At 45.2% G+C, this 19,022-nt stretch overlaps 1 protein-coding gene across 5 annotated transcripts; it reads right to left on the bottom strand.

The window, feature by feature from the left end:
- Positions 1-1,764: 1,764 nt before the first annotated feature.
- LOC121534238 (cytochrome c1) lies at positions 1,765-18,564 on the bottom strand. 5 transcript variants are annotated; one of them, XM_045208259.1, is made up of 5 exons: positions 18,381-18,564; positions 11,623-11,726; positions 8,463-8,535; positions 7,821-7,832; positions 1,765-5,135 (listed from the first exon to the last, which is right to left on the bottom strand). In XM_045208259.1, exons 1-5 carry the CDS (start codon positions 18,457-18,459, stop codon positions 4,642-4,644), a joined length of 762 nt encoding a protein of 253 aa, XP_045064194.1. In that variant the 5' UTR covers positions 18,460-18,564; the 3' UTR covers positions 1,765-4,641. The 5 variants fall into 5 exon arrangements, with proteins under 5 accessions (XP_045064194.1, XP_041696776.2, XP_041696778.2 ...); XM_041840842.2 differs by having other exon boundaries at positions 1,765-5,132; XM_041840844.2 differs by having other exon boundaries at positions 1,765-5,129.
- Positions 18,565-19,022: the final 458 nt, after the last annotated feature.

The raw sequence follows: 19,022 nt of genomic DNA, 5'->3' as shown, positions 1-19,022 counted from the left end.
TACCATAGTAACATCTGACAAAAATATCTAAAAACACTGAAGCAGCAAACTTTGTGAAGACCAATACTTGTGTCATTCTCAAAACTTTTGACCACGACTGTAGTGTATATACAAAGGATGGATCAGATCAGCAGATAGCACACTAAATCATTCATAACGTTCATAGAGAGTAGCCATGTTAGACGTGGGTGATAGTGATATTGTTACAACATATAGCATACTAACTCAGTCATAACCTTAATAGAGTAGCCACGTTAGATGTGGGTGATGGTGATATTGTATTACAGTAGTCTAGGATCTTCTTCCACAGAGAATCGCATAGTGGTAGTTTATCAACTCTATAGACAGGTCAAGCGACATCAACTAATCTGAACTTTTATGTAAAATAAAAATGTATTGTAATGGTATGTGTAGGCCTACACCATGGACTACAAACGGCCTACATACTGATAGTGGTAATTTAATTGCAGATATCAAATAATGTGTTGAGTTAAGAGTAATAACATGCTGGGAAGATTCAATCTTTATAAAGTAATTCAACATTTATGTTTACAGTCCACTGCACTTACCTGCCATTCACCTCAGGATGACATACCTTGACATCATTCTGCCATGGGGGGTGGGGTACGTGACCGTCTGGGGGAGTCTAACACATGGGACTAGTCCAGCAGCCATTTCATGCCCCTTGTCTGTGATACACTCCATTGTAGTGTGGATAAATACTGAAGGTCTCTTGATAAAAGACCCTGCTACAGGCTGGCATGTTATGACTAATAACACTCCATTTTCGGGATTAGCCAACCGTGTACGGATCCATTTAGTGCTCTGAACTGTTCACTCAATCCAGTTCCTGGTCGTGTTTGGATGTGCATAGGGCCTAAGGCCATTGTATTGTGTTGATCAACTTCTGGTAGTCAGACTGCTATAAGTACAGCCTCGTATTTGTGCACTACTTTAACGAGCCTACAAATTCATTTATAAAGCAATTAATGCTAAGTACCATTTTACTGAATTAATCATTACAAAGACAAAACATTAAAAAGGTTACGGTTTTTAATAACTAATCACAGCTTCATGTGGTAAAGTGTTTTTTAAAATTGGCTTTGATGTTGTAACACCTGTAGAGCAGGACCTGTCAAATCAATCTGCTGCTGTGGCTTCAGACCAGTTTGTACCAGTTCTGTGTTGTAAGCCTGACAGGCGCAGAGACTAGAGAATTCTGGTGTAAGATAGCGTCTATGCTGAACTAAAAGATTCCACACACACACACAACCCTTCAATACATATGGGAGCATGAACATAGCATTGAGGCACCTGATCTAGATGATCATCATAAAGGAATATCTACGCATCTCAAACTGCTACCAAAACACATCACTAAACTAAAAGCAATGTAGTGTCATGGGTATGTCTAGACTAGAGGGGTTATAGGTCACGGATGGGTGGGTGTTGGAACTATAGGTTCTACATAACTCAAATGTTTACCTAAACCTGCCTTTCCATAATGTGTAGGTTAGGCTTAGATATTGTTTTTTTTAAAGAAAAACATAAGTTCTGGAAAAAACGTTTGATCATTTGTTCTGTTTCAGGAACTCTGGCCTAATATGCAAATGAGCGGTAAAAATAAAATACAAATTTGGTGAAATCTGAAATGGTTATATCTCTTTGGATAAAAAAAACGGAGCAATAGTGTGTATTATACACGTGAGGGTAAAAATGCAGTAGAAGAGAAATGGACCAAATAGAAGCAATAGACCATAAAAGTAAATTACAGTGTCTTTATTGAAGGACTTCAGCTTCCTGATTTACTTCTTCACTGATACTTTTCAAAACATTTCCTTAAAGTTGAAACACTGGCGCATTATTAGTTGGCCATCTTCAGACAGTACAAAATGTCCAATGTCGATCGATTGGAGAGATTGAAGATGCATAGAACAGTAGAGCTGAAGTGAGATTTTGTTGGGTTATAACGTACCCTTAACGTTTACCTTTCACAGTTAGGAAAAAAAAATTTAAAGACACCAACTTGTAACAGCACCGGCACACACAAAAAACAAACAAAAAATGAAGAAAATGGCTTTGACTTTTTGAAGTTGTATTGAGAGATGGTGGTGGTGAACGATTGGTTGGTTGATGAAGGAAAGAAAACCACTTAGTGTGACAGTATTAGTAGTAGAATGTGTACCTGCATCCCAAATGGCAACCTATTCTCTATATAGTGCACTAGTTTTAACCAGGGCCCATAGGCCACACCATAGGGCTCTGGTGAAATGTAGTGCACTATATATAGGGAGCCATTCGGGATGCAGGCTGGGTGCATCGTCCTGGACAGCTTCGTTACATCACGTAAGGCCCGACTGGTGTTTTTGTGTGTGTGTGTGTTAGTCACCGTGGTTACAGGGCAAACTTGTGTTGGTTGGTTAAACTAGTAGTGGACTCTTCTAGATAAAATATGTTTCACTGTGACGCTCCACTAGGCGCTCCACTAGGAGGTAAGGCAGGTACAGAAGACATTTGTTTTTACGTGAGGTTTGAAGTTGAAGGCAGAGGCTCTGTAAACAACAGGTATTTAAAAAAAGATGCATTTAGGTGGAAGTCACTTCCCACCAAGCACTTATCCAAGACCAGCTTAAAATTGAACAATTCCTAGGGCTGCAACGGGCCACGCCCCTCTTTCCACAGTTATGGTTCCAGGAACTGACACGGCCACAATTTTAAAAAGATACATGCTGGTTGTCATGGTTTCAAATGTTGAATAGCTACACAAATCTCCAGGGTGAACCATTGATTGAAAAGATTAGAAATGGCTTTAAAAAATATATAGTGTTCCAGAGTTAAGGGGGTAAACAAACTACTCATCCCATACAGCATTGCGGTCAGTATCAACCAATCACAGAGCACATACAAGTCACGTGGTCTGTTAGCGAACACATGGCACGCGATAGCTGTAGAATCGTCCAATCACAGAGCAGATACCAGTCACGTGATCTGTTCGATGGCACATCATGTGGTCGCCTGACAGATCACGTGACTTGTATCTGATCTGTGATTGGACGATACAGACCGCGAGGCTCCATGGTTAGTTTTGGTGCTCTTCGAAACAAACTGACGGTACAAACAGGATTTGTCAGAGGTTGAAACATTCATAACCGATGGGCACTACATCAACATACGAATTGTTTTGCAATCTCGGTAGAAAACAGAACGTCTACGTTGCACAGTATATTGATAATATTTGCTACGGGTTTTGAGGATTGAGAATCCCCTTCCAGAACCTCTGGTTGCAGCCCTATATGCTCAGCATTGGGGGCAAGGGGGAACTGATCCCTGATCTGTGCTTAGTGGGGGCAGACTTCTCCCTGGCACAGTGTCTAGGATGTGATAAGAAGGATCAGACAGAGATGATGTCATAAAGAGATCAGTGAGGACACAGAGACAACCAACTGATCCAATTGTTCCCCAAAGTTCCAATCACTGGGAGTTCCATTTGGGCAGTGGAACACAGCTTTATGACATCACCGACTAATCCTTCTAGAGCTTATCCTAGGGAGAGGTGTGAGGGCAGCACTTAGAGAGGAGGAGAAAGCAGGAAGGAGCTTGCAGGGTTTTGGTCACATTTCACAATAAGATGCTGTTCAAAAAGCAATTCAAATGCTTCTCTGACTGGTACATTTATTATTTGCATAATAACCATTTAACCTGCTTGAAGTGCTTGTCGTCTCGAGGTTCATAACACTACCTTCAATCTGAATTTGGAGCACGTTCAACGCATCGTCGAAATGGAGTGCAAACTTGATTTAAAGCCAAGATACCAGACTGTGCCATTATCTAGAAATCCTCAATAAGCTTGACTCTTAAGGGACAAAGTCATTCGGACAAAAGTGAAGGAAAAGGTGCCATTTTGTGTCCTGAATTCTAAGGGCCACTTGGGAGAACTTTACATTAGAAGTGTGTCCAAAATGGCACCCTAGTCCCTATATAGTGATAGTGAACTACTTTTGACCAGAGCCTATGGGCCCTATATAGGGAATAGGGTGCCATTTCAGACGCACATAGGTTTGTGGGTCAGGACAACTTGTACAATCATGACTCCAATATCTCCCTTTCCAGCCCCTTTAACCCCTTAGAAACACCTAAGGACTCCTCAGAAAAACAGAGCCAGGAGTCCCCCCCCCACCACCCAACCAACCATGATCCGACCAGTAAAAACTCCTGTCCCCATTGATAAATACAACCATATTGCTTGACAAATAGACCGGTATCATTTTAAACTGAAACAGCTCTGTATTTAGCTGTGGTTTTAGCGCTGGTGTAAAGGAGTCAGAATGAGAAGAGACAGCCATCCCCATCACCAGAATATAATTTCATAACTAAAGTGTTCTTTAACAGAACATAGTCCACCTCCTGCTTCTTATTGTAAAATGTCCTGGTAGAAAGGGGGCTGTGATCCAAAATGGCACCCTATTCCCTATGTAGGGCGTTACTTTTGACCAGGGAAAGTAGTGCACTACATGGGGAATAGGGTGTAGATGGGGCCTGTGTGGGGTTGGGGGAGCAGGTGTAGGTTTGAGGGGGGTAGTAGTAAGAGGACACACCACAGCTAACCCCACCCCTCTAGCATGACCTTTCACCTCTGACCCCTTATGCTGCCGCCACCTCGGCGGCAGGGGACGCTTCTGCCTCAAGGGCGACGGGAGCCGTCTCAGCCACAACATCCTCACCGGCAGCCTCCACCGCGGGTGCCTCGGCGACATCCTCCAAGGCAACGACCTCTTCCACGACGACGGGAGCCGCCTCAGCGACGTCCTCGATGACAGCCTCTGCGGCAGCCTCCGGGGCGGCTTCTTCTGTAACCACGGCGACATCTGCAACGACTTCCGCTGTGGGCGCCTCCTCGACTGCGGCGACCGCTGGTTCTGCGGCAACCTCTGCATCCGCCTCTACGACGTCGGGTTCGGCTGCGACCTCTGCCACGACTTCCTCTGCTGCTGCAGGCGCCTCCTCGACAGCAGCCGTCTCAGCGACCACCTCGGCTACCACCTCTGCTTCTACTGGTGCCGGTTCTTCTGGGGATTCTACTGCTGGTGCTGCTTCCTCTGCTGCTGGTGCTGCTTCCTCTGCTGCTGGTGCTGCTGGTGGAGGGAGATGGAGCGAGAGAGAGAGAAGAGGAATAGATGGAGAGAAAGGGAGGGATGAGATGAAAGTGTCCTCCAATTCCAACATCAATCCCCTAAAGAGACAGATTCTGAATTGTACCACGCGGTGTTGGTCCCTGGGTCTAAAATATCCCCGACCAGAAAGTAAAGGATAGGTGGATCCAATATGGCGATAAATCCTAGATTAAGTTTTTTTAAACTGCTTTCAGTTAGTCCTCTGCTAAGCACCTTTAATGTGTGATGCTGAACCCTCTGGCGACCCCGAGGGGTATACTACCAAAGTAGCTAGATGTACTCAGGTTTTTCTGAAATTAGCTAGCTTCAGTTAGCTTCGCATTCCAGCTCCGGCTTTATCCATGTTTACGAAGGTAGATATTGATTGTGCACCCGTCACTTACTCGAACACCAAACTCGTCATTGACACAATGTGGAAACATCAATCCATTGGCGAAACCGTGCCACATTTTCATTTTTTTGACTAAATCAAATTGAAAAGAAAAGTAACCCTGCAATTTCAGCAGACTACAGTGTGAAATGGGCTATTAGAAGTGCAGTCTATCTTACGCATATGGTTTCGTCGGTGTGTTTAGTCCCTTTTCCCCCCCAAAGTCCTATGATCAAATAACTGCATTAGGAAAGTTTACTGCACCTGAAGTTTCCAAAAGTGTTTTTGTGATATGTATTTGAATATTACAATTAAAACACAAGAAGAAGTTGATTAATAAAATATTAAAATCAGTCTTCCTCAAATACGGTCCGGAGAATAAAGAGATGATGATTCACTCTGCGAGAGGGAGGGAATCTAATTGAATTGGTCCTCAACTCACAGCTCAAATGCTTCATTCAGGATAAGTACAGTCAGTCTGCTCAGAGCAGGTTAGTTCTGCAGGATTCATTGCCATAGGAATGTACCTGGCTAAAAAGGTGAGCCACATTCGTGTCACCAGTTATCCTGAGTTGAACACAGAGTTGACCAAACTCAAACCACATGTTGTCGTATAGGGCTCTGACCCCATCGGTGACACCTGCAGAGGACCCCTGTGGCTTTGACAAAACGTCAAATCCCTATTCCGCAATTCCTTGATTACTCAAAGGTCATTGGAGAAGGGAGGTCAGAGGGGCGGGACCTTGGATCCTTTCCTCCAATGCGCTTTGAGAGAGCGGCGAGGAATAGTGGAATCTAGGATGGGATTTGACGGCTTGTCAATGCCACAGAGGTGAGCTGCAGCTGATCAGGTGTCAAACTTAAGGATTGTCAGAGTCACTCTCGCCGAAATCTGTCCAAAATAAGCCCAATGGAGTTTCTATGGCTTATTTTGGACCTAAGCTTGTAGCCTGCGTTCCCGCCTTTGGGACAACGACACCCATCGTTAGGGCGGAGACATGAGCGTCTTGTCATTATATACAGGATCTCTGGTCAAAGGGTGTTAAATGGTTAACAGGGGAGGCAAGAAATTGAGTAAACAAGGAGAGATGGAGGAAGCCAGGATTTGTTTGACGGCTAGTAACCGTATCGGACACAGCGACTGCATCCCAAGTGGCACCCCATTTCCCTACATAGGGCGCTACTTTTGACCAGAGCCTTATGGGCCCAGGTCAAATGTAGTGCACTAAATAGGGAGTCATTTGGGACGCAAGAGGGATCAGCTGGAGCAGGGGGTAAAGGTCAAGGTTAACTAGGCTGAACTGAAATCAGCTGGTTTTAGAAACGAACCATTATAGCAGGTAATAAGGATAATCTCAACTGACTTGCCAGTAACCTATACTGGTATTTAAACTGGTTAAAAAGGTCCAGTCACATTCTGTTGTATAAGTAAACTGAATTACATGAACAAGGATAATCAGCTAATTAGCCAGTAACGCCAGCACTAGCCTCAACTTGTTTCAAACTTGTATAATTAAGAAGACTAGGAACTTGGGGTCAGGTACTTTGGGTGATGTAGCTGTGACAGACTAAGCAACGAGCAAACATCCAAACATAACATGCAGTCGCGACAGAAAAAAGGACAAGCTTTATGGAATACACCAAAAGATATGCAAACATGACGAAGAAAAGGCCAACAGGTAGATAGGAACCCAAGGCTTAGTCTGAATTGTTCAGGAGCCAAAGCTCAACGGTAAACATGACCATTTTCTTATAAAGTGTGCCCTGGTTATGTAGCACAGGTAAAGGAGGGTTTAAAAATGTTTAAAAGTGCAGGGGTACAGTTTGTAGAATACGTGTAGGCCAGGTGTAGAATTCGAAGTTAGTGATTGAAAGTTCGTTGGCTAGCAATGACAAAATGGCTACCAGTGCCAGGTGTAGAATTTCACTTCAAGTTAGTGTGATCGAATAGCGAAGCCTACAAAATGGCGGCTCCCACAAACACATGAATTGGCAGTTGGTTACACTTTGTTCTGACAGGAAGTTGGAAAATGTTTCATGCCAGGTATGACTAGGGCTGCATCTCAAAATGGCACCCTATTCCCTATATAGTGCACCCATTTTGACCCGGGCCCATAGTGCTCTGGTCAAAAGCAGTGCACTATATAGGGAATAGGGTGCCATTTGAGACGCACACCAGCCCTTTCCCCATCACCACAGTGCCCAAAAGACAGGATCTGCAAACGCATGCAAGCTACATTTTTCACAGGCACGCCAAAAGGTTTCCAAAAAACACTCACCCTCTGCCTCGCCTGTAACACAAAGAGAAAATCAAGTCTTTAAAATGACATCCGTTGTCTATATATAGGTTTAGGGTTCGTCTATACACTGTATAGCCATTAGTTTACTGAGGATGGGTGAATGTAGGTAGGAACAGCAAACTAGACCCTGCATGAACCAATCAGACCTCCCATCGATACCAAGTGAACCAATGAAAAGGAGCTTAGCCCAACAGACCAATCAGGCGATCTGGGCACTGGGCCCGGGAACCCCGACAGGTCAATTAATAGCTGACAGAAATCAGCCCTGACAGTCTAGATTAATCTCATTCAGAGTGATCATTCCACCATGCTGGCGTGTCGGTGGCAGCGCCAAAACAGGATCCATGCCAAATGAAAACATTTGGCTAGGCTTAGTGTGGACAAACATTGTTTTGTTGTGGTTTCAACGTTCTGATGAGACATTCTTTCTCCAACTGACACTAGAACTCTGGCCATTCTTGTCCGTTATGATGAGGAATTCCGGAATACTGAAGGTACAAATTCTAGAACTCCCCTTGGATTCTAGATTCTATGGTTCATGTCTATTGGTAGAATATCAAGAGTGTGGTGGGACAATGAAGTGTGTGTGGCAGTGCAGACAGTCAGCTACTCAGTACTCACCCTTTGGCCTCAAGTTCATCTCAGCGAGTCTGTCATTGTACCGCTCACTGTCACCATTCACTGTCTTGTAAGCCTGAATGGAACAGACAGACGGAGGTTGGAGGGACACGCCAAATTAAAAAGAACACAGAAAGGGAATCTAGCTGCATTTCAAAATGGCTGCCGTGAACTCTGACTCCATTTTGTTTTGGTGCAAGATGAGAACCTGAATCCTCTCTTCCCTCAGCACTAGCAAGTAACAGTGTCGTGTTAAATAAAGGCGTAGACTAAGCTAAAGCTATAAACGTCCATGCCAACGGTTGTCTGTAGAACTGTTATAACGGTCTTTAAAAAGCACAATGCACCACTGCTGCGGTAAGGGCTCTCCAGTGAGCTCCAAAAGTATTGGGACAAAAAAGTGACAGTGACAAAAAAGTATTTGGTCCCCTGCTGATTTTGTACGTTTGCCCACTGACAAAGAAATGATCAGTCTATAATTTTAATGGTAGGTTTATTTGAACAGTGAGAGACAGAATAACAACAAAAAAATCCAGAAAAATGCATGTCAAAAATGTTATAAATTGATTTGCATTTTAAAATGAGGGAAATAAGTATTTGACCCCCTCTCAATCAGAAAGATTTCTGGCTCCCAGGTGTCTTTTATACAGGTAACGAGCTGAGATTAGGAGCACACTCTTAAACGGAGTGCTCCTAATCTCAGTTTGTTACCTGTATAAAAGACACCTGTCCACAGAAGCAATCAATCAGATTCCAAACTCTCCACCATGGCCAAGACCAAAGAGCTCTCCAAGGATGTCAGGGACAAGACTGTAGACCTACACAAGGCTGGAATGGGCTACAAGACCATCGCCAAGCAGCTTGTTGAGAAGGTGACAACAGTTATTCGCAAATGGAAGAAACACAAAAGACCTGTCAATCTCCCTAGGCCTGGGGCTCCATGCAAGATCTCACCTCGTGGAGTTGCAATGAACATGAGAACGGTGAGGAATCAGCCCAGAACTACACGGGAGGATCTTGTCAATGATCTCAAGGCAGCTGGGACCATAGTCACCAAGAAAACAAATTGGTAACACACTACGCCGTGAAGGACTGAAATCCTGCAGCGCCCGCAAGGTCCCCCTGCTCAAGAAAGCACATATACATGCCCGTCTGAAGTTTGCCAATGAACATCTGAATGATTCAGAGGAGAACTGGATGAAAGTGTTGTGGTCAGATGAGACCAAAATCGAGCTCTTTGGCATCAACTCAACTCGCCATGTTTGGAGGAGGAGGAATGCTGCCTATGACCCCAAGAACACCATCCCCACCGTCAAACATGGAGGTGGAAACATTATGCTTTGGGGGTGTTTTTCTGCTTAGGGGACAGGACAACTTCACCGCATCAAAGGGACGATGGACAGGGGCATGTACCGTCAAATCTTGGGTGAGAACCTCCTTCCCTCAGCCAGGGCATTGAAAATGGGTTGTGGATGGGTATTCCAGCATGACAATGACCCAAAACACACGGCCAAGGCAACAAAGGAGTGGCTCAAGAAGAAGCACATTAAGGTCCTGGAGTGGCCTAGCCAGTCTCCAGACCTTAATCCCATAGAAAATCTGTGTAGGGAGCTGAAGGTTTGAGTTGCCAAATGTCAGCCTCGAAACCTTAATGACTTGGAGAAGATCTGCAAAGAGGAGTGGGACAAAATCCCTCCTGAGATGTGTGCAAACCTGGTGGCCAACTACAAGAAACGTCTGACCTCTGTGATTGCCAACAAGGGTTTTGCCACCAAGTACTAAGTAATGTTTTGCAGAGGGGTCAAATACTTATTTCCCTCATTAAAATGCAAATCAATTTATAACATTTTTGACATGCGTTTTTCTGGATTTTTGTTTTGTTATTCTGTCTCTCACTGTTCAAATAAACCTACCATTAAAATTATAGACTGATCATTTCTTTGTCAATGGGCAAACGTACAAAATCAGCAGGGGATCAAATACTTTTTTCCCCTCACTGTATATGTGTATTAAAGTAGTCAAAAGATTAGTATTTGGTCCCATATTCTTAGCACGCAATGACCACATCAAGCTTGTGACTAAACTTGTTGGATGCATTTGCTGTTTGTTTTGGTTGTGTTTCAGATTATTTTGTGCCCAATAGAAATGAATGGTAAATAATGTAGTGTCATTTTAGAGTCACTTTTATTGTAAATAACAATAAAATGTTTCTGAACCCTTCTATAGTAATGTGGATGCTACCATGATTACAGATAATCCTGAATGAATCGTGAATAATGATGAGTGAGAAAGTTAGACACACAAATATCATACCAAGACATGCTAACCTCACACCATTACAATTACAGGGAGGTTAGCATTTTATATCATACCCCCAAGACATGCTAACCTCACACCATTACAATAACAGGGGGGTTAGCATCTTTTTTTGGGGGGGGGGTATGATATTTGTGCATTAACTTTCTCACTCATGTACAGTGAGCGAATTGTAGAGCAGATGGTGTTAAACTGAAACATAACCTAGCTGTGTATTTTCCCTAGTGGCGCACACTGCTGCGTTTCGGCCACATAAGAGAAAAATGCGGTGGGGTTTTTGTCTTACAGTAACGTAATACTACGCTATTATATTGGGTTCTGTTATGTAGAACACTATCATTATGTGATCTTGCAGACATTGATTCGGCTTTGATCTAACTTTATTAAATGACCACCATTCACCAGAGTAGCCGGTTCTCTACGGGTAGAGAAGTACAGAATAAACACATGAGCAGAACGTCATCCATCTTTAGTCCGGAGGAAAAACAGTGTCCTAATGTTTATGCATTGGATTAAAGTGTGGAAAACTGATGTGGGAGGAGTCAGGAAAAATATGTTTGAAATTAAAGTAAACTATAGCATGCCTAGTTCAAGTTAACCTTTAGGCACAGACTTCACATCAGTGTGAGCTCTCCAGATAGTCACCTTTACCATTATGGGTGGATACAAAAACTTATTTCATATCAGTGTCTAGGGTGATAGTCGCATAGTAGAATATGGTTTTGAGTAGAAAGTGCCCTTCAGGCACAAATCTGGTCTAGGATCATCATATACTGCCCAGACCTTCTCCGTTAACATTAGGTATACACACACACACACACACAACTGATCTCGGATCAGTACTTACGTAGACTACAGCGGCAGTGAGGCCTCCTCCACACAGAACAAAGTACGCCATGTTGGTGGAAGAGCCACCGGGGATCCCGAAGGACATCTGCCGCACTGGAACCACTGTAAGGAGACACGGTGGAGAGGGGGACATGGTTAGGGGATGGACCAGAAGAGAGAGCTACCAAAGACGGTGGATAATGAAGATCTCATAAAGGCTGTTTACCGTTTGAAAAAAATGGTCACGGTTCCTGTCTGTGTAAGGAACCTTGACCATTTATTTTTATGGAAAACTGTTCCTGTGTCTGTGACCAATCAGGTGTCAATAAAAATGGGCATGTAGCCTATCCTAAATAGTTAGCTAGTAGCCCTGGGAAGGCACCCCAATACATAAAGCTACATCAAGAGAGAAAATATAAAGCATGTAAATATATGAATAGAAAGCAAGTTCTACACTTTTTGTTCATATACTCAGGCAGTAAGAAAGATGCCAGCTTTGCATTGGACAGATGACCATGCCAGGTCAACGGACCCTCTATGATTTCTGTATAGGCCCCATTGACAAATTCCTTGCATTGTCAATCTATGCATATCTAATGTTATCCTCCAACATGGTCCTACAGGGCCTGTAATAAAGGCCTTCATCCGGTCCTGTCCAGGCATCTTCTTACCACTCAGGTCATCAGCGGTGTTCTGGTACCACGGCAACAAGCCTCTATCCCTCTTAATCCCATTACACAACACAGACAAGGCGGCGCCATTCATTTGACACAGCAGAGCAGAGGCAGTGGAAAGTGTTTGCGTAAGCCAAGCTAAACACGCCTAGCCAACCTATCCCAGTCCATCCTACCAAGCTAAACACGCCTAGCCAACCTATCCCAGTCCATCCTACCAAGCTAAACACGCCTAGCCAACCTATCCCAGTCCGCCCTACCAAGCTAAAACACGACTAGCCAACCTATCCCAGTCCGCCCTACCAAGCTAAAACACGACTAGCCAACCTATCCCAGTCCGCCCTACCAAGCTAAACACGCCTAGCCAACCTATCCCAGTCCGCCCTACCAAGCTAAACACGACTAGCCAACCTATCCCAGTCGGTCCTACCAAGCTAAACACGCCTAGCCAACCTATCCCAGTCCGCCCTACCAAGCTAAAACACGACTAGCCAACCTATCCCAGTCCGCCCTACCAAGCTAAACACGCCTAGCCAACCTATCCCAGTCCGTCCTACCAAGCTAAAACACGCCTAGCCAACCTATCCCAGTCCGCCCTACCAAGCTAAACACGCCTAGCCAACCTATCCCAGTCCGCCCTACCAAGCTAAAACACGACTAGCCAACCTATCCCAGTCCGCCCTACCAAGCTAAAACACGACTAGCCAACCTATCCCAGTCCGTCCTACCAAGCTAAAACACGACTAGCCAACCTATCCCAGTCCGTCCTACCAAGCTAAAACACGACTAGCCAACCTATCCCAGTCCGTCCTACCAAGCTAAACACGCCTAGCCAACCTATCCCAGTCCGTCCTACCAAGCTAAACACGACTAGCCAACCTATCCCAGTCCATCCTACATTTTAGTCATTTAGCCGACGCTCTTATCCAGAGCGACTTACAGTTTATTTTTCATACTTGCCCCCCTTGGGAATCGAACCCACAACCCTGGCGTTGCAAATGCCATGCTCTACCAACTGAGCTACATCCCTGCCGGCCATTCCCTCCCCTACCCTGGACGACGCTGGGCCAATTGTGCGCCGCCCCATGGGTCTCCCGGTCGCGGCCGGCTACGAAGAGCCTGGATTCGAACCAGGACCTCTAGTGGCTAGACCACTGCGCCACTCGGGAGACTTACCAAGCTAAACACGCCTAGCCAACCTATCCCAGTCCAGACCTTGGTTCAAATAATTCCAAGTGGTTTATGTAGTTGATTGAGCTTGCCTGGCTTAATGGGCCAACCGATGGACCAAACTCTACCAATCTGGCACTCCTAACAGCCTAGAGCAAAAGCTCAAAAAGTTATTTGAAAGATTTCTAATAGTGTTTGAACCCAGGTCTATTCTGGTCCTTGTTTTAGGTCTGATGCTGTGTTTGCTTGGACAACCCCCTCCTAATAAACACTCCCTGCTTTCTAAACCCCTCCCATCTAAACACATTTCATTTGGGTTAACATCACTTGAATCTTTGCCAATTGCATAGTGCTGATGTAAAATCACTGTCAGACTGTAGGACACTGAATCATCTTCACACAGCCATCATTTTAACTACCCTAAAGAAAGAACCAAAACGCAGCGATAGAGATTTGAGATGAAACCATAAACAAGTTGTTGTTGTTGTTGTTGGTAGCATGGTCCATGTGGCCAATAGGGCTGGGCAGACTAGAGTAGCCTAGTCGTCAGTAAATAGATTGCCGTGTTGATCGGATTGGCTCTCAGGCTATGGTGGTGCATTTAGAACACGGGACATAAATAAATCCTCCTCCTTCCTGGACCAAAGATCCTCTCCTCTGCTATGCCATCGCCCCAAACACTCCCTAAATCACACACACACACACACACACACACACACAACCAGTCAATCACACAACATAAAACCAGTCAACCACACAGGAAAACTTGGTCGTGTTTGGCTGTCTAGTTCTGCCTATGTTTGTCCATTAGAGACTAGTGAAGGACCGCTATAGACTACTGTATACATTCAGCCCTGAGTAGAAAACACCAGGAATACAACTGTAGTGGTTGTGCATAGGGGACTAGTTTCAAAGTTCAAGATCATGTGTAAGCTTCAAGTTCACATGTCACCCAGAATGCAAAGGTCTGGCAGAGGGGCGCCTACAGGGCAAAACAAGAGAGACACTTTCTACAAGTGGTGCCTCTGTGGTGTGTGAAGTGTGTGTGTTTCCGCACATCAGTCTCTGGTTGTGTGTGTGTGTGTGTATGTATGTATGTATGTATGTATGTATGTGTGTGTGTGTGTGCATGTCTCCAACATGCACACCAGAGCAGCCCAGGCTGCAGTAAGGGAACACTATGCACAGCAGAGAGCGCTCCTCCTTCCACATCTCACCTCCCTATCTCACCTCCCTCCCCAGTTCCCTCCATGTAAAGAGTATCACATTTCATCCTACAGCTCTGCAGGAGAACACACATGCAGTCTACCATGCTAGCTCCCCCCCCCCCAATACATTCAACTAAGGTAAGATAAGACAAACCACAACAGTCATTGGCAGTAAAACGTTCCTCAAAAACACAGCCATCAGTTGTTACCAGACGTTGATCCTGGTTGACCCAGAGCTACCCTGCTGCTCTCTCTAATACCATGACACAGCAAGTGGCCTCCTGTTTGTTCCTGTGAAGGCCAGGTCCAGTTATTTATACAGGTAGCTAGGTACTAATCAGTTAAGCTGAGCTAGAGGTCAGAAGTGTCACAGACACGCCGGTGCTCCCAGTGTCCTCTCCGACAGCCAGTCATAGCATGGTAGCATTGAACCCCCACCCATCTCACGGAACTAAAAATGTGTGGATGCTTATATTTGTCGTATTTCACACATGTACAAGTGTGTATTAATATGAACATGTGAACTGGAAATGTGTTTTTTTGCATATACCAACTCTCCCTACCATCATCAACGTGACCCTGGAGCAATTAGGGTTAAGTGCACAGATTTTTCCTTTTATCAGCTTGGGGATTCGAACTACCTACCCTTCGGTTAATGGCCCAACGCTCTAACTGTTAGGCTACCTGCCCTGTGATGTAATAACATGCGCATTATCTATGTATACTAATCATCGGGGGGACAGAAGCAGGAAATGGGTGAAAGGTAGAGGCCCTGCTAGCTAGGCCTGGCTGTCTCTGCTAGCTAGGCCTGGCTGTCTCTGCTAGCTAGGCCTGGCTGTCTCTGCTAGCTAGGCCTGGCTGTCTCTGCTAGCTAGGCCTGGCTGTCTCTGCTAGCTAGGCCTGGCTGTCTCTGCTAGCTAGGCCTGGCTGTCTCTGCTAGCTAGGCCTGGCTGTCTCTGCTAGCTAGGCCTGGCTGTCTCTGCTAGCTAGGCCTGGCTGTCTCTGCTAGCTAGGCCTGGCTGTCTCTGCTAGCTAGGCCTGGCTGTCTCTGCTAGCTAGGCCTGGCTGTCTCTGCTAGCTAGGCCTGGCTGTCTCTGCTAGCTAGGCCTGGCTGTCTCTGCTAGCTAGGCCTGGCTGTCTCTGCTAGCTAGGCCTGGCTGTCTCTGCTAGCTAGGCCTGGCTGTCTCTGCTAGCTAGGCCTGGCTGTCTCTGCTAGCTAGGCCTGGCTGTCTCTGCTAGCTAGGCCTGGCTGTCTCTGCTAGCTAGGCCTGGCTGTCTCTGCTAGCTAGGCCTGGCTGTCTCTGCTAGCTAGGCCTGGCTGTCTCTGCTAGCTAGGCCTGGCTGTCTCTGCTAGCTAGGCCTGGCTGTCTCTGCTAGCTAGGCCTGGCTGTCTCTGCTAGCTAGGCCTGGCTGTCTCTGCTAGCTAGGCCTGGCTGTCTCTGCTAGCTAGGCCTGGCTGTCTCTGCTAGCTAGGCCTGGCTGTCTCTGCTAGCTAGGCCTGGCTGTCTCTGCTAGCTAGGCCTGGCTGTCTCTGCTAGCTAGGCCTGGCTGTCTCTGCTAGCTAGGCCTGGCTGTCTCTGCTAGCTAGGCCTGGCTGTCTCTGCTAGCTAGGCCTGGCTGTCTCTGCTAGCTAGGCCTGGCTGTCTCTGCTAGCTAGGCCTGGCTGTCTCTGCTAGCTAGGCCTGGCTGTCTCTGCTAGCTAGGCCTGGCTGTCTCTGCTAGCTAGGCCTGGCTGTCTCTGCTAGCTAGGCCTGGCTGTCTCTGCTAGCTAGGCCTGGCTGTCTCTGCTAGCTAGGCCTGGCTGTCTCTGCTAGCTAGGCCTGGCTGTCTCTGCTAGCTAGGCCTGGCTGTCTTTGTGATCAATTGTTTTTCATTTTGCTAGAGAAAAGGAACCATGACAACCACGTAGGCTACATTTTATCCCTAAACTTTGACCAAACAAGAACACAAAAACAAAAAATGTCCACATTGGAGAACATCTCCATCCCCTATAGCGGGTTTCCCTCAACTAGGTCCTTGTGCCCCCTCTGGGTGCACGTTTTGGTTTTCGCCCTAGCACTAAACAGTGGATTCAAATAATCAAACCTTGACGAGGAGTTGGATATTTAAATCAGCTGCGTAGTGCTGGGGGGGGGGAACCCTGCCGGCATTGAAAAAAATACAACTATTTACATTTAATGTATAAGCTTTGCCCAAATAAGAACACACAACGTCCAGAGAAAACATGTCTGTCTCTAGGTCTCCTATAGGCTCTGTTAGTTACGTAGGTCTGCAACAAGCCAAGGACATTGGACCGGTTCCTTCCAACTGAATAGAGGCCATTCACACCAGTGGCACACACACACACACACACAGGCCTACACATACATGAAGAACCACACGCCCCCTTATGTAGGCCCAAAGCCTAACCATGAAGCCTGTCTGCCCTAGTCATGACTGACTAGTGATCAATACGTCATTAGTCAGCCAAATATAATCCAGAGCAGGGTGTGCAGAAATGCACATAGAGGATAGGGCTATTGTCACAATGCATGTCTGTGCTTGTAGCTATAGGTCAGGGGAATATCTATACATCCTAGTGTCAAAACATGGAGAGGATAGAGGTTTCTGGCTGTATTTGGAGTTTCTAACATCTCTAAAACAGGAAATTAAACCAGCACTGTTCAGATCTCCCTCGGGGCAAATTCCTTATGCAACAAAGCAAATAGGAGTTGTAGTTCTAGAATGAAGCCAGACTTGAACTAGTCTATCCATGAAGCGCGTGCATGGGAAAGTAGCTACAGTAAAAACACAACCCTAATCCCTTCTACCCTTTGCTGTCACTCAAACCCACACAAAGCTATTAACAAAACAATCACATTTTTTCTCTCCCTGACAAAACGCTTTGATGAGTCTGGGGGAAATTAATACATCACGATCAATTTGGATTATAGTTTTGACGCATCTTGCTACAGAACTCGACAGGTCAAAGTCAAGTAGAACGTGCTTCGTCTTTTTTCTATATGGGCTGCTATAGGCTAATCCAATGATCTATATACACAACCATTATCCTATACAGGCGCTACCACGACACGTGAAGAATCTCCATGGGACATCATATAGGCGACGACATCTCCACTTAGCCTTCAAAAAAACAACGATTTCGGGGATATATCTGCTATCAAATACATGCACTTGATGCTTGGATGTTACATAATACCGATCGGGTCGTTTTTTTGGACCGGGATGCGCTGTGTCGTAACTAAATTGTGCAGAACTGCATGTTCTAATCTTTGTGGACATGGACACACCTCCCCATGGAAAAGGGGCGTACTGCCTCAACTAGCGCTCAGCAATAATGTTAAGATTTAAAATTATTAAAATGTAACTTTTCTTGCAATGTTTTTCAATAAACTAGTAAAGAATGATGCATTGTATCATCCTGGGATGAATAAAGTACAACAACGTCGCGCAATTTGAAGGAAACTGCATTAATTTAAAATATATATTGAATACAAAAATCACACAAGAATGTTGGACAAACAATCCAAACGTATACACTTTATCAAGCTCAACTGTTTACATAGACTGTCGTTAAAACCAACTAATTGCATTGACCTTGGCGTAAATCCATACATCACGCACACCGTGACGCGTCAGGTAGGATGCAACAAACGCTTCATATAAAAATGCCCCAAACAAATATAATATACCCCATCAACTCGGACCACTTCTTATCCACTCACCATTTCTGGATAAGGGTAGGGCGACTGTCATTCGTGCCAGGAGCCCCAGTTTCTGCCAAGCCGATCTACAGAAAAACATTTCTGCTCAAAACCAGGAGCTAGTGCGCAGTGCGTCTGGTTGTACAGGAGGCTTGCAGGACAACTGAAGAGAGATGCAACTACAGACTGGCCTCGTTAGAGAGGAGGCAGAGAATTCTCCAAAGAGGGCACGCCAACCCCCCCTCTTTATAAACGTCATCCCCGTACAAGTCAAAGGTTGACTTGACAAAACACTTGGTTTTTGGTGACTAATCAAAATAAAAGATTTTGAACATCATGTTCCAGGGATTCTATATGGATTTATCTGAAATATTTTGGAGGGTTTGTGGTGGATTTTGTTATGCCTAAATGAGAACGGCAGACCAGGTATCGTTGATGCATAAATGATAGCTTGCTCAACTGGTACGGTACTGTGGAGATGGGCAAAATACAGAATGCATATATTGGTTTTATTTCATATAATAACCTCTGCATAAGTCTAACTATCATAGTGCCCAAATAAAACCATATTATCTGAAAAAGATTAAGTCCAAACAAAAACAAAGTGCCCATATCAACAGATGCCCAAACAGCGCAGTCAAGTGGCCATTGTCACTGTCAAAG

Source organism: Coregonus clupeaformis, chromosome 27 (assembly GCF_020615455.1).
Source record: "Coregonus clupeaformis isolate EN_2021a chromosome 27, ASM2061545v1, whole genome shotgun sequence".
NCBI lineage: Eukaryota > Metazoa > Chordata > Actinopteri > Salmoniformes > Salmonidae > Coregonus > Coregonus clupeaformis.
The sequence above is the reverse complement of the archived record's forward strand: the minus strand, read 5'-3'. Positions and strand labels throughout refer to the sequence as shown.